Raw genomic sequence first — 13,178 nt, 5'->3', positions numbered from 1 at the left:
AGAAAATATCAAATAAATCCCTAATTCTTTTATTAGGTTCAATCAAATTCTATATTATATGATGCTAACGTGACATACTAACATGTCATTAACTACGTGACATTCCCATCCTTCACCTCAACAACACATAAGTATATAATGCAACATCACATCCTACTTCATGCCAAATCCAAATATATTCTAGCTTCAGGACTGCAGGAAGTGAAAGTGTATATGGTGATTCAACTCCAAGAGATTAAACAATCAGAAAAGAAAGGGAAAATTGAAGACATGAAGTTGAGAGAAAGCAGGCCAATAAGCCAGTGTTTCTTTCATGACTTAGATTTACAAATGAGTTTCCAACAAATAGCTAATACACATTTGTAACTGGAAGTTAAGAGACAAGAATGACATTACCTACGACTAAACCAAATGTGGCTGCTGTCACAAAAATTACCGTACCTGGCTACGACTAAAGAAGTATACCACCGTAACTAGACTCAATGCCACACACCACCAGCATCTGAACTGCAGCAACAAGCATTCCACATGTGGAGAGAGCTCAGAATGGCTATGAGCTCACATGTAGGAACTTGTACATCTTTTTGAAGAGCATGTCATCTGATTGAAGCACACTGCAGTAATGCAAAAGAATAACCTGAAATTAATAATTTTGAGAACAAATAAGAATTCAAAATCAATGATAGATGTGTAGATACTACATTTTGGTTACTAATATATCATCTTTTCAATACCCAGCAATGTTTTCTTACAAGGAATAACACCACAAGACATGTTCAATAAATTGCACCATTAGAAGACTATCCCCAAGGTTCCAAGCACAAAAATTTGCTCTCGTGTGCTTTTCCTTCATTATAAATAGGTATGACATGAGTACGAGTTAAGGCAACATATGAATTTTTACCTTCTTTTGATGGAATCAATTGAGTCCCAAGGATACAAAAGCAAGTTATTTGATACAGACATGGACGAAGAAACTTTGTTACCCATGTTCATAATTTCAGTATCAGCAATTTTGCATTTTATCTTATTGATTCCAGCAATTTTGATGTACAGGGCAGAATAGCCATGTATCTATGTTGCCGTGTTTAGATTGCTCCAGGACCCTAGGAGTTTACATTATATTCGTGACGCCACAGATACTAGTCAGTTTCCCCTTAGGAATCTGTCCTGTTAAGTTTGAGAGTACTCTTGGACCTTTAATAAATACATATACCATCTACGTATTTCTCTCTCTCTCGACTAGTATTTTCAGGTCATTGTTCGCAGCATAACAGCCTCTCGAACTTGCTTCTCCAATTCTGCTGCCTAAATTTCCAGTAATCTTTCCCCTCAATTCCAACCTTCTTTTGAGATTATAAAGAAAGCCCAAGTGATACAAACTTTAACCTAATTCATTCCATAGCTATTATCCTTAAAATCCTTAATTCCCATAGCTACCGTAAACCCCAAATAGGCAGACTTATCCAAATCTGTCATACGTTAGTTCTGTATCAGAACAGAGATCTCTAACCATCTCTTTCCCTGTTTTATTCTACAATCATAGTAACCAATCCAAACTTTCTCAAAGTCTGGAACTTTATCAAAAAATTCTCCAAGAACTCTCAATAACGCAAACCTTAATTAATAAATTATAGACCAATTCTAGCAGTACAAAATGATATAAATAGACAGACAATAACATTTCCTAACTGGCTTGGACTCTTAAAAGCTAAAACCATTAGAATTAAGAGAAGAGACTTAGCTAATATAAACCAAAGCCCACGTAAAACCCTGATAATTTATCTAAACCGAAAATAAGAACCAATGGACCACGACTAAGCCCTAATAATTTCTCTAAACCCAATATAAGATCCAATGGACAACGACTAAGTCCCATTCAGCAAAACACATAATTACAAAAAAATATATAGCCCAGAAATTGAAAGCTTTACAATTCTGCCCTTGAATATGAAAATAGCCAAATATTTTTAATTCAAGTCCTAAATTGCTAGTATTGAAATTATATATATATATATATATATATATATATATATATATATATATATATATNTTTATTATTCCATGGCCATCACAACCTCTGTTGAACTTCCAAGCCTTTTAACATCACCATTACGAAATTCATCTGATTCCCTGCTTCCGAGTAGTAAGTTGTCTACATACATTCTGGTAATTTGTTGAATTATAATTCCATTAACAATAAAATTGAGCGGTGGAAATAAATGCTTACAATTATCAAAGTTGCTCACGAATATAGGCCATCGATCTCAACATAGAACCCAAAGTATCTCTTGAAACTTGAAATTTTACTTCTGTTTCCCCAGATGTCGTCTTTGTATCTTGGAGCTGAGAAAAGCAATTGAACAAGCAATAAGACCAAAAGAGAAAAAAAAAAGAAAAATGTAGTATCACATTAAAACAAAAGATAAAACCATGCAGCAACAAGGAGCACAGATCTTACACTCCAATGTTAAGCAGTAGTGAACAAGAAAGAAAAGATGATACTCCTGAATTTATCATATCAGTGCCACTCTACTTTAACGTAATGTTAATGGCATGATATTAATCATTAGAACCTACTTTCTGTGGACAGACAAAAGTGTCAAGTGTCAACTCAGACTTAAGGTGCTAGACAAGGCATATCCAAAAAGTCAAGAAGTGGACAGTAGGAACGTATGTAAAAAATATAAAAAATAAAAAAATTTATATGTTTACTTTCGTATAGATAATAACACGGGTAAATATTGTAAATCAAAGGTCAAAGTCAACACTGGAGTACTGGTCATAGGCCATTATGGACAAGTTTCTCACAAAGCACAAGTATTTGTTAGTACAAAAACCATTCAACTTATTTTCCCACACCTTTTCTTTTTTAACAGCCCCATTGATCTAGAGATCTAGCAACCTCTTCATCTTTATTTTTTTCCCATTTGCCCATGTCAACATATTTAACTTCAAAGCCAAGTCCACATTGATCTAGATTTCAACAAAGGACTCAAACAAAAAGATGCACATTGTGCTTCAAAAAAAGAGGGCATTTCAGACATTTTATAACCATGTTTGTTTTCAAAATCTGAGAAAAGGGTATTGGGTTTAGATAGTAGCAATTTTGTAGAAGAGAACCAAGAAGATAAAGAATACCCTCTGGTGAAGTTGATTGTTGATTGATTATCTTCTTGAGAGATCCAAGTTTCCAATGAATGGGTCTCCCTGTTAAAACTGTTGAACTTGATCAACGACAATCCAATCAAAAGCTTCTTATAGGGAGGAGCTTTGTGCGAGAGAAAGAGAGTCAAAAGAAAATTCAGCACTCAACAAGAACAAGATCCAGGTAGAGCCAATGAGGAGATCTGGAGTAGTGATATGAAACACTAACAACTTACTAGACCATTTAAGACCCAATGGACCAGGACTATGACCCATTCTGGCAAAACAAAAATGATCAAAATACCCTTTGACACCAAGACTTAACTAATCGCAGCCTAACTAGCTAATAGGGACATCTTCCCTAAGACCAAAATAACTTCTTTTTTCATGAAAAACCCAAGAACTTAGCCTTTGTCTTCCAAAGTTGACAGCATTTTTCAAGCCAATCAATTAAAACCATGCCACTGGCTCTATTATTTCCCTTGATAGAGAAAAAGGAGGAAGGGTATTCAGTAGCATTTCGTCTTGTACATAGATAGATGAAATTTTAAGTTCAGCCCTAAAAGAGAAAATGCCCATATTATGCACACAAGATGCTGACCACTTGCCTCGATATTCAACAGGTAAAAGGAACTACTGAATAACATATAAACCCAAAAAATTTGGATGCACAGAAGAAAACATCCTTAGAGCCTGTTTGGCCCGGCTTTTTTCTAGCTTAGAAGCTATTATGAAGCTCTTATAAAAAATAATAGCTTTTAAAATTAAGCTAAAGTTGTTTGGTAAATTTCTTTTTATAAGTTCTTTTTTATAAGTTATAATTTTTGTTAAAATTATCATAGAAAGTATTTCTTTTTGTTGAGAGGGTAATATTGTAATTATTTTTAACAAATGAGGATATTTTTGGAACAAAAATAAAAATTCTCTTGTATTTTTAAAAAAAGAGAAGAAAAAGCTCCTCATAAGAGCTTTTCCTAAATCTCTTTTTTTTTAAATTTTATTCTTTAAAAAAAAAGCTATTTTTTTTTACGAGCTTCTCAAAATTTATGTTTGGCCTGGCTTTTGCTTTTAAGAGATAAATAAGCTGAAAAAAAGCTAGGCCAAACAAGCACTTAGTTCGGACAAAAATGCTAAACTAGTTCAAGTTCTAACTCAACTTTAACTCATTGTAAGAAGGACCATTACATGCTTATCAGGTTTATTTTCACTGTTTTTTTGAGCAAAAAAAAGGTTGAAATTTTCTGTTTAACATAAATAATGCCCCAAGAGGTGGGGAATTTGGTTCTTGGCAAGGACCAAAATCCAATCATCAATATTCCCTTCAAATATTCCTCAAATTGCAATAATCTTTTGTTAAAATAAGAGAAGCAATTTTTAAGGATTGTATAAAATGAAAGTTAGAATTAAAGATTAAAATATCAAAGGGTGTTTCTGAAGTTCTGCTCATTTAGCCAACTAGATCTACAATAACAAATTCTCAATGTTTTGCATTTAAGCACACTATGGTCTCTATAACCTGATGAAATACCAAACGGTACAGCTAAACTTACTAAATACAATATGTTCTTAAAAAACAGGCCAGCTTAGCCGAACAGATTCAACACATCCAATATACCAACTAAATTTCATCATGCTAAAACAATGCAGTAATTCAAATAGGTAATAGATCATCAGAAACAATCAACTCCTTTACGTTTTTTTTTTTCTAAATGATAATAATGTTGAAAAGATAATATGCTAGGATATAAAGGGGCATAAGTTCAACAATTCAAACCTTCAAATTTATGACAGCAACCCTATTGACTGGTGTTGAGAGCTGTTGACTGATGTAAGCCATCGATCTCAACATAGGCTCCAGCGTAATCCTTGTGAGCCTAAACTGCACTTCCGTCTCTCCTGAAGGATTCTTGCCATAGTCATGCAGCTGCAACAGAGGTGACAGAAAATTAACAATCAAAAGCAATCAACTGAAGTCATGCTACAATGATGCATGCTTATTCAACAAACTAAATAGTCATTGGCAGCACCATGAACAATATAGAACGATTTTTGTGCACTAGACTAAATACAAGTAAGCTATTTATTGTTACTTAATACCAGTTTTCATAGTATCTAATATGTAATAGATAACTGTATCTTGAATGTATAAAGAGAAACCCAATAGAGAAAAGCAAAAAGAAAAAAATGCAAAGAAGATAGTTAATTTTATAAAAATCATTAGGAAAATGAGAGTATACGCAAACATACCTTCAAGTTTATGACAGCTACTTTACCAGCTTCCATTGCATTTTTATTTTCTATAACCCAAGTCATGGACTTAAAACAAGTGAGAACCACCTGCATCCAACACATATAGAACTCTCACATAGTTTCACTAACCAAAAGGTCTGTTAATGCTTTATACAACAATAAGCCAAAACACATAAGCATGTCTAACTTGGTAACATACATATAATGTTTATATGAATAAAATAGACACAAACCACTTCCTGCATACCGTACTATCAGGGTGACCACTGTCACGATGAATAGACACAGGGACCATGCTAGGTTGATTCAAATCAGCCAGTGGAGCCCCAACATCATTAAGATTAAAGCGAGGTGACACTGCATCTTGCCATGGCCACAAAGATGGGACAATATCAGAAACAGGAGAAGTGATCTTTTTGCTACCCTCTTCATGACTATTTCCACTATTATGAGAGCTAGGCAGTGTGACTTTAACTACATTCTTCTTTACAAAAGCAATCCTTTTCCCAGCCTCTCTAAGAGCACTGATTGCTGTATTATATGTCTCTGGGGCAACTGCCCCTTCTTCAGCCAATTTAAAGGCTTCCTGACATAGGCTATTGAAGCGGGTGGTTAGAGTCTCAATACCTTGAGGATCAGGAGGTTGATCATCCAATCCAACCCAAGATTTGGCATTCCTGGTCCATCGCTTTAATATGTAATGTGATGGGAGGGTAAGAACATTTGTAACTGTGAAGACTGTCAATATATGTCTACATAGAATGCCTGAATATTCAAACATCTGACAGCTACAACTTGCTTTCATCTCAGAAACATTCAGTGTAACAAAGTATGCCTTATGATCATGTTCATATTTTGCAACCCTGTATTTACTAGCTATGCCATCACCTTCAATCTTGTTTGCAGTATACACAAAAGTTTCAACTAGTTCCTCCTGAAACTTTGAAAAAACTTTCTTTGTGTAAAGGTTTGCTGCCTGCTGTTCCATAGGCGATGGTGTCTTCAGCACAGGTGTGGTGCAGATTGTATCACAATCTGCTTCTATTTCCTTCTCCAGAGAATGTTCTAGAGCCCTTTCATACTGCTTAAAGAAAAGTGGTATGGTTGTCTGCTGATGTACATAACCATCAAAAAAGGAGCTAACCCCTTGGTTTGAAGAAAGAGTAGCAAAGAAAGTACCACGAAAATAAACTGGAGCCCACTGTTTACGAGCATTATATACTGCCTGAAGCCACTCATTTTTATGGAGATCATACTTATCAAGGAGAGCACTCCATGATGATTCAAAATCTTCAATTGCCTCAGAAAAGTTTATGCAGCCATAGAGCTCACCATAGAAGGAAGGATGAACAAGGTAGATATGTGCCAACCTTTCTTGTCCTTCCCTCAAGATGTGCCACCTGCAAATGCAGTGGCGAGTTTCTGGAAAGACCTGTGAAACTGCTGCTTGTATTGCTCTATCTTGGTCAGTGGTGATGGAAAGAGGAGGTCGATCATTCATTGCAGATAACCATGTCTTGAATAGCCAAGCAAAAGAAGACTCAGACTCGTCTAGAAGTAATGCACAACCAAACAACACTGTCTGGCCATGATGATTTATGCCTGTGAAAGGAGCGAATGGAATCTGATACTGATTTGGTCGATACATTGTGTCAAAAATAACTGCATCTCCAAAGTAGTTATAAGCTGTCCTTGATCTTGCATCAGCCCAGAAAACATTAGTCATTCGGTTATCATCATCAAGCTGTATTGCATAATAAAAGCCAGGATTTTCAGCCTGCATCTTCTTGAAATAGTTCAGGAGATTTTGAGCATCTCTCCCCAGCATTCTCCTTTGGTTAGAAGGTCTAACATAGCCTACAGGCATCATATTCCTTACGAGGCGATTAGGTTCAACAGAGGAGGCACTCCTAACCCTATTTGCTTCATAAGAAACGTGATTTCCATCCACTGAAACAAAAACATCAGTTGTGGCATCCAATGTTTCAGGAACATTTTTGGTGGCTCCAGCAAAATGCCTACGAGGTCTAAGGTAATGAACCTTACTAGGAGTAACCATAGAATGATTATGATCCTCCACAAACTTTGTCGCAACCCACTTCCCTCCATCCTTTTGCTCTATCCTAAACATCGCGTTACAGCTTTCAATATTTTTCCTCTTAAAAACCTCCCTTGAGCATGCAAAATCCCACGTTACAATGGGCCCATCAGGCTTCGCACGTTTAAACTGACCAACATGCGTACTAAACCCCAACTGCCTTGCATACCCATCATAGAACGACTTGCCTGCATCCTCTGACTCAAATTCCATCCCCACGCATGGCTTACCCCCTCCAGCTCCATCATCATCCTGATTAACAACAACCTCTATCTCTGGCGATTGTTCAGGTACATCCCAATTATTATCACCACCCTTATTAGATACAACATTTACTCCCGTTACATTATCCCCTTTTCCCCCTCCCACATCCATTTTTTCCGTGCATATAACAGGCAATTCAGCATGTTTTTGCTTCAACTAAACCCAGGTTAAACCGCCCTGCATTCCTTCAATCTATCTGTTTAATTGAATAGTGATCAATTATAACATCACTCAAAGCAATGACTTATCTAGTAATGGCTAAAACTATTGAATTTCAATTGAAAAACCCAAATTAGCATGAGTCTACATAAAAAGATAGAAAAGAAAGAAACAGTACTTAAATTCTACAAAAGAATTGAGGGTAGCATTGGTGAAGTGAATGCCAAATGTCCCAAAATGACAAAATAACTAAGAAATGAGCTGCAAAAGCAAAAGGGCAGAGACAAAATGAAAGAAAACAAAGAACCCAAAGATATGAAGAAATTTGGAGACAAGGGAAATATTAAAAAATTGGGTTGTCTACCAAATTCTTATTCCAGGCAAGAAACTTACAGTGATAGAAATGGTCTGAAAAATGGCATTCTAGAAGAAACGAGAGAATGGGTGGGTCTGCTCTGTTCTTCCAAGTTCTTTTCTCTGTGACGCAGCTTTCCTTATCGATGATGAAATCTGTCCTTGGTGGAACCAAACTTCTTCTCTTTTCTTTTTTTTCTTTCTTTTTTCTTTTTCCCAACCCTAGAAATTGGAATAAAATTTCATCACTAATTTCTAAAATCATTTTTTTGGTTATTTTATTTTATTTTATTTATTTTCATCTCTTTTACTCATTTGCCTATGTGAAAATCATATTGTTTTACCTTGCCTTCTTTCATGAAAATAATATGTTTTTATTTTCAAAAATAAAAAGAAAATAATACTTTTTTACAAGTTATTTTTATAAAATTAGATTTTTTTAATTATTAACATTAATAAACTTGGAAATTAATATCACCCACCTTTATTCCAAATTAAAATAATCATTTTTCTTTTTTGAGACATTTCAAAATTATATTCACTTTCTTCTTTGTGAACGCCCACAACTTTTTCTTTTTCTATATTTCATATTAAAGCTACATTTTTTTAGAAGAAAAGAAACTTATATGGTACCAAATTCATTTTATATATACTTTATGAATATTAGGTAATTTTTTAATAATATTAATTATTAAAATATCTCTTCACTTAAAATTACATGTTTTTATTAAAAAAATTTATATGGCTTCGATATCAAAATTACGTATTTCAATATATTCACATTGTTTCATAAGTCAACTTTATGTACGTAATGTATATTATTATAATATTTAATATGCGATACACCTTAGTGTTAAATAAATTTAAATGGTCAAGATTGTTAGAGGTAACAAAATGATTTCGAATTCAAAATAAGCTTGAAAGATTTAAATTTAAACACGATCAAATCCAAATTGATTAAAAAGTAAAAGGCTTGAAATCGAAAAGATCCAAATTCGTAATGACAACTAGTGTCATTATCTTAAAGGGGAGTTATAAATCCCACATCAACTATATACTAAAATATGAGTAAATAATAAAGTATTCACATCATCTTTTTCTTGTAAAGTATTTTTTGTGAGACAAAACCGTGAAATCCAATAAATCAAAGTGGACAATACCTTGCAAATTGGTGTACACACTGTGCTGTGTAGTATGACTCAGTATTTAACTGTTCACACTATCTTCAACTTGCGAGATCTCTTTTGTGAGTCAAAATGAACAATAACAACACACAACACCATCAACATTATTAATCTCAACAACATTATTTGCAATTTTCTATCATTGTGCAAGAGGTAAAATATTGGTGTCAACATCACCTAATCTCCACTGACAAATTCCTCAATAACACAAAAGCATGACCAACAACTCTAGGAAGTAGTTTGATGTTTATTTTCAAACAAACTTTTGTTTCCATTGCCCTCATATAATAGCCACAATACCTTTGCTATTTGCACACTCTTCTGATAATTAAGAAGAACTTGATCGAAAGAATGGGCACTAATAGAGAGAAATTGGGGAGACAACTTATAGATCAAAATGTGGACGCCAATGGCCAAACCTCTACTACTAAGGAAGAAGTACATACTAGGTTGAAAGAGCTTACCAAATTCCCTCATTAATAGGATCCTTAGGTTCCATAAATTGAGAAGTCATTAGCAGTCAAGCCTAGCCTTCACAGAAACTGTAGCAAATTACTTAGTACAGCAAAAAAGAAGCCATCATTCATACCAAAGGAATCAAAAACATTACTCTTTTGAACTCTAGTTTCTCCACTTTTTCTTCTTGGAGCTAATATACTACCATCTTCATCCTTTTTAGTAAGAATATAAAGAACAAATCATATTCTTTATTATTTGAATCTTTGCAAGGATATAACAATGAAAGACCAAGAAAAAGCAATTACTTGTACACCTGCAGTTTTTTTTTTATATAATTGGAGGAGAGGGGATTTGAACCCTACTCTTTAGGCAGGAAGATTATGCACCAACCAATGAGCCAAATGCTCGGGTGCTTGTACAACTGTAGTTACTTCTTCATACTCCAAGAATTTCTCTTACTTCTCTTCCATTCTACTAATTGTGAAACGAACTGCCAAAACTTCTTTCCTTGTCACTGCTCACTACCAATAATCTCCAAAAGAACAAACCCCATTTCTAAAATGATGAAAACATTTGTTGTCTCAAACAACAATCTCTTTTTCAATAGCCTTTGATATAAGCTTGGCAACATTGGGACAATACACATAAATGCATAGATTCTTGCTGACTCCTACTGTTTCACCTTTACTTGTCCTTAACAACCCAAAAGAAATTGCAAGCTTTTCGTTATGGCCCTGCAATACCTCAATGTTTTCATCTTCCCCCAATTCATGAAGCACAGAGTCTGTATTAAGTTTATATCCAATTTTACAGATTTTTTCCTTTATTCTTCTCCACATATTGTGGATATCTTCAAAGCTAGTAAATGAACTATTTTCAGCTACAAAGCTATGAACTTTCCCTCCCAGTTCGGTCCAACTACGACCATTATCATTTTAAAGGCTAATCTCCTTCATCATTTGTCACATTCTTCTTACATCATCCCACTTTCTTGATCAAGCAAATAAATTAGAGAGTAAAACATAAGTATTTGCTTTGTTATGGTCAAATTCAAACAACTTCTCAACAACTTTCCTTCCGGTATCCAATGCACCATAATTTTTACGGGAACTGAGTAATGAACTCTATATTCTAGCATTTGGTTCCTCAGGCATTTCATTTATGAGTCTCAAAGATTCATCTAGTCATCCAACACGACCTACCATATCCATAACACATGCTTAATGTTCCAATTTTGGAGTCTAAGTCATGAAAATTTTATATTTGGTTGAAATACTTTAAACCCTCTTCTAATAGCTTAGAATGGTAGCATGCTATTAATATACCAACAAAAGTGAAAGCATTAAGCTTATGACCTAATGCTTGCATCTTTTCAAATAGCTCCAATGCCTCTTTTTCATAACCATGAAGCCCATATCCTACAATTATATCAATCCATGATGCCACATATTTATTCCTCAACTTGTCAAATGTGCTTTGAGATTGTTCTATGTAGCCACTTTTTGCATACATATATATATTATTGAACAATCAACATATAGGTCTTATGCTAGCAAGGCTTTAAAAGCATAGCAATGTGCTTCTTTTCTAAGTTGCAAAGTTGATAGCTGTGAACAAGCCCCAAACACGTTATTAATGGAAATTTCATTAGGTTCAATTCCATTTGAAAGCATTTGACAAAAGAGAACTAGAGCTTGATATAGAAATCCATTTTGTGAATAGCCAACAATTAGAGCATTCCAAGATACTAAACTTTTGTCTTTCATATCTTTAAACAATAGTCTTATAGTAGCTGATTTGCCACAATGAATATAAAGTGATAATAGTGAGATAACAATAAATGGATCAACTTCTAATCCATTTCGTAGTAAATATCCATGAATCTTTTTACCGAAGTGTAAGGATTTCAAATGACTACAAGCCAAAAGTAGAATTCTTATGTTAAAATAGTTTGGTCCTAAGCCAGAATTTGTCATTTGAAGGAAAAACTCTAAAGCTTTCATAGGAGCATCATTTTGTGCATAACCACTAATCAGTGCATTCAAAGAGCTTACAATTTTTGTCTCAATAACATTAAACACAAGTTTAGCAGAGCATAACAAGCCACACTTTGCATAGGCTGCAACAAAAGCATTAACTACCAATTCAGCATCTTGAAAAGCCATGCCTAATTGAATATCCATGAAGTTCCTTCAAGCAAAGCAATTCAAATTTTTCCAAACAAACATGCAACACATTCAATATAGTAACTTCATTCACCTTTTCCCTCTTTTCCATCTGCATTTTTGGTAAAAGATCAAGTGTTCCACTAGTATTATTGTCTATTGAAATCAACCCATCGTTATGTCTCAAGAAACCACATTTTTATTATCATCCTTATTAAACAAGCTTTTGGCTTGAGATATCCACTCGCATTTCGAATACATATCAATCAAGGCATTGTTCACCATTAGTTCCTAATCCAATCCCAGTTTCATAACTAAACCATGAAAAACCATTCCAGTTCATCTCCTTTCCTTGCACACACTGGCAACATAGTCACCAAACTAGCCACGTTGGGAACCAAATGTTCTTCACATTCCATCATCTTCCTAAACAAACCAAAACTCTCTAGAGAAAAACCATTCTCAAAAAACACATCAATCATCAAATTCCAAGAAAACAAGTTCTTTCTGGACATAAGTTCAAACACTTTAAACGCCTCCTAAACAATACCACATTTCCCATAAAAAGCTATCAAAGCATTAGAAACAAAAACATCTCCAAGTAAACCCAACTTCCAATGCATATTTAGAACACTGAATTTTTTCGTTTCAAAACTTGGGTCAATTTCAAACCTAACAATCTCTCCTTTTTTTATATGAAAAAATTAAAAGTTAAAGTTGCTTGGGAAGAAACTCTCTCTGAATTTATGCTTACTTTTCAAAACATTTTTCAAAACCATGAAAACATAAAAAGCATAATCTAGCTTGGAAAACCAGAAAGCATGGCAAATTTGCTCCAAATATTCTCCCCTTTTTGTTATATTAAAAATAGATAAAAAATAGAGTACACAATTTTAAAGCTCAAAGATGTAAAATCATTAGTAGCACAACAAATAATGATGCCAACAATTAGACAAAGATAAGTAATATCTCATTAAATACGAATTAAAGTACAAAGAATAGACAAAATAACACAACAATGCAAACATTGATGTACAAAATGTATGAATGCAAGTGTTGTGTTCAAGGTTTGGAAATGATGGTTGTGATTTTGGTGAT

At 34.1% G+C, this 13,178-nt stretch overlaps 1 protein-coding gene and 1 pseudogene across 3 annotated transcripts; both read right to left on the bottom strand.

The window, feature by feature from the left end:
- Positions 244–8,499, bottom strand: LOC18586986 (protein FAR1-RELATED SEQUENCE 3). 3 transcript variants are annotated; one of them, XM_018129542.1, is made up of 6 exons: positions 8,312–8,499; positions 5,645–7,955; positions 5,395–5,484; positions 4,922–5,071; positions 2,231–2,346; positions 244–637 (listed from the first exon to the last, which is right to left on the bottom strand). In XM_018129542.1, the coding sequence occupies exons 2-5, from the start codon at positions 7,868–7,870 to the stop codon at positions 2,236–2,238; spliced, it is 2,577 nt and encodes an 858-aa protein (XP_017985031.1). In that variant the 5' UTR covers positions 7,871–7,955; positions 8,312–8,499; the 3' UTR covers positions 244–637; positions 2,231–2,235. The 3 variants fall into 3 exon arrangements, with proteins under 3 accessions (XP_017985031.1, XP_007010685.2, XP_007010683.2); XM_007010623.2 differs by having other exon boundaries at positions 244–614; XM_007010621.2 differs by having other exon boundaries at positions 5,645–7,951.
- Positions 11,040–12,703, bottom strand: LOC18586985 (annotated as a pseudogene).

The sequence above is a fragment of the Theobroma cacao genome, chromosome 10 (assembly GCF_000208745.1).
Source record: "Theobroma cacao cultivar B97-61/B2 chromosome 10, Criollo_cocoa_genome_V2, whole genome shotgun sequence".
Classification (NCBI taxonomy): Eukaryota; Viridiplantae; Streptophyta; class Magnoliopsida; order Malvales; family Malvaceae; genus Theobroma; species Theobroma cacao.
Note: the sequence above shows the minus strand (reverse complement) of the source record. Positions and strands in the feature narration are given on the sequence as shown.